The sequence below is a fragment of the Egretta garzetta genome, unplaced genomic scaffold (assembly GCF_000687185.1).
Source record: "Egretta garzetta isolate BGI_Z169 unplaced genomic scaffold, ASM68718v1 scaffold416, whole genome shotgun sequence".
Taxonomy (NCBI): Eukaryota; Metazoa; Chordata; class Aves; order Pelecaniformes; family Ardeidae; genus Egretta; species Egretta garzetta.
Genome location: NW_009260072.1, coordinates 268,916 through 270,490, shown reverse-complemented (window position 1 = coordinate 270,490; position 1,575 = coordinate 268,916). Strand labels below are relative to the sequence as shown.

Sequence of the window (1,575 nt, the reverse complement as noted above, 5' to 3'; positions counted from 1 at the left end):
CTGTTGAACCATTCTTGTGCAACCTTGCGATAACCTGAGTTTGAGGAAGCAGCTGAAGCTTTTTGCCTCAGGCCACCTTAAGTCTCTTGTCCTAAACCGTGTGGCCTGGATTTCTTCATTCACCCTGCAAATTTGTGTTCAGCCTCACTTGGGAGAAATTTCCAGTGGAATTTGAATTAGGAGATAAAAATGCCCACATCCACCCTAGAAGAGAGAGAGATGATGGGCTTTAGAGAAGATAGGAAGATAGTTAAAAATATGAATAAAAAGGTTATTCGCTGAACACTTAGAAGCTGGGATATTGAGAGGTCCCTAAAAGCATGAGGTAATTAATCCTCATTGACGTTAATGGGATTTGGATGCCTAGGCACTATTGAAAATGCCAGCTAAGTAAACTGTTGTAATCACAGTGACTGAGAATATAAATTTTTTCACTTCTGCAGATCCCACTGCAGTGGTTGTTTTATGTAAGTTCAAACTCCAAGAGAATGAGTTTTACTTTGAGTTTTATTAGCTTTCCTTGATGCCATAAAACTAATGTTATCATCCTGTTGTCATCTAAAACATTTTGAAGATCAGAGAAAGAAAATTAGAGCCCTAAATATTTGAAAAGCTTTTAAAAAACTATTTGCTTTTTTCCTTTCTCCTGTGCTAGATCTACCCGGATGAAGGTCATAACATTGCTTCTGAGAAAAGCAAATATCACCTTTACAGCACAATCCTGGGGTTTTTTAGTGCTTGCTTAAAGGAGGAGACACCAATTTTACCACAGGAACCTGAAGAGGATGAATAAGGAAGCCTATTTGTGTAGTACTGAAGGGGACTTACTCTGCGGCTCAATAAAACCTTAAATAAAAGTGACTGTAAGATTGCAGATTCTGCAGAAGCTCAAGGGCAGCTAAAGGATATCACAGTGGAACAGCACATTTACAGACAATGAGCTAATAAACTGGAATTCGACTACAAAGTCCAAACATATTACCAAGGGACAAAACCTTTACCTTTATGGAAGGTCAACAGTTGGTTGCAGTTTCCTGGAAGAACTTAGTTTTGCATAAGTGTAGGGTTAGTGCATGTTTGTTATGTTAAGCCTCACTGTTGGTTCTGTAAGTGGTTGCTCGTTTTTTAATTTAAATGCACATCTTTATTCATCTTTGCATAATGCACAACCTATCATAAGTATTATGGCCACTAATATTTTAAAAGGTGAGCTGCAATCTAACACTTTACTGTAATGTTACAATAAGTGCAATTCTTTCGCTGTCTATTACACATAAGAAACCACAGAGATAATAAAGGGCACGATATTTTCTCTAGTTTCTGCTCAAAGGGGATATATTGTCGAGTGCATCATATAACATTGATATTGAAAATGAGTTTTTTCCCCAATTTCAGCATTTACTATTATTACTGTACCTACTAGTAACCAATAAGGGACTTTTTGGTAGTGTACTCTTGGTCTTTATGTATATACCCAGGACTCCCTAAGCAGAAAATCTTCCTGAGCTTGAAGAATTTTTTTCAAGACATAATTAACAGCTGTATTTAAAACAATATCTGCAATTGAAATCTTTC

The 1,575-nt window shown here is 36.8% G+C and overlaps 1 protein-coding gene across 3 annotated transcripts in view; it reads left to right on the top strand.

The window, feature by feature from the left end:
* The window catches only part of DPP10 (dipeptidyl peptidase like 10), a 235,183-nt gene extending 234,390 nt beyond the window's left edge, over window positions 1-793 (top strand). For all 3 annotated transcript variants that reach the window (XM_035896713.1, XM_035896712.1, XM_009641235.2), the window contains one exon: window positions 656-793. In XM_035896713.1, coding sequence (XP_035752606.1) covers window positions 656-793 — 138 coding nt within the window. The remainder of the gene's footprint in view (window positions 1-655) is intronic.
* The last annotated feature ends 782 nt before the right edge of the window (window positions 794-1,575 follow it).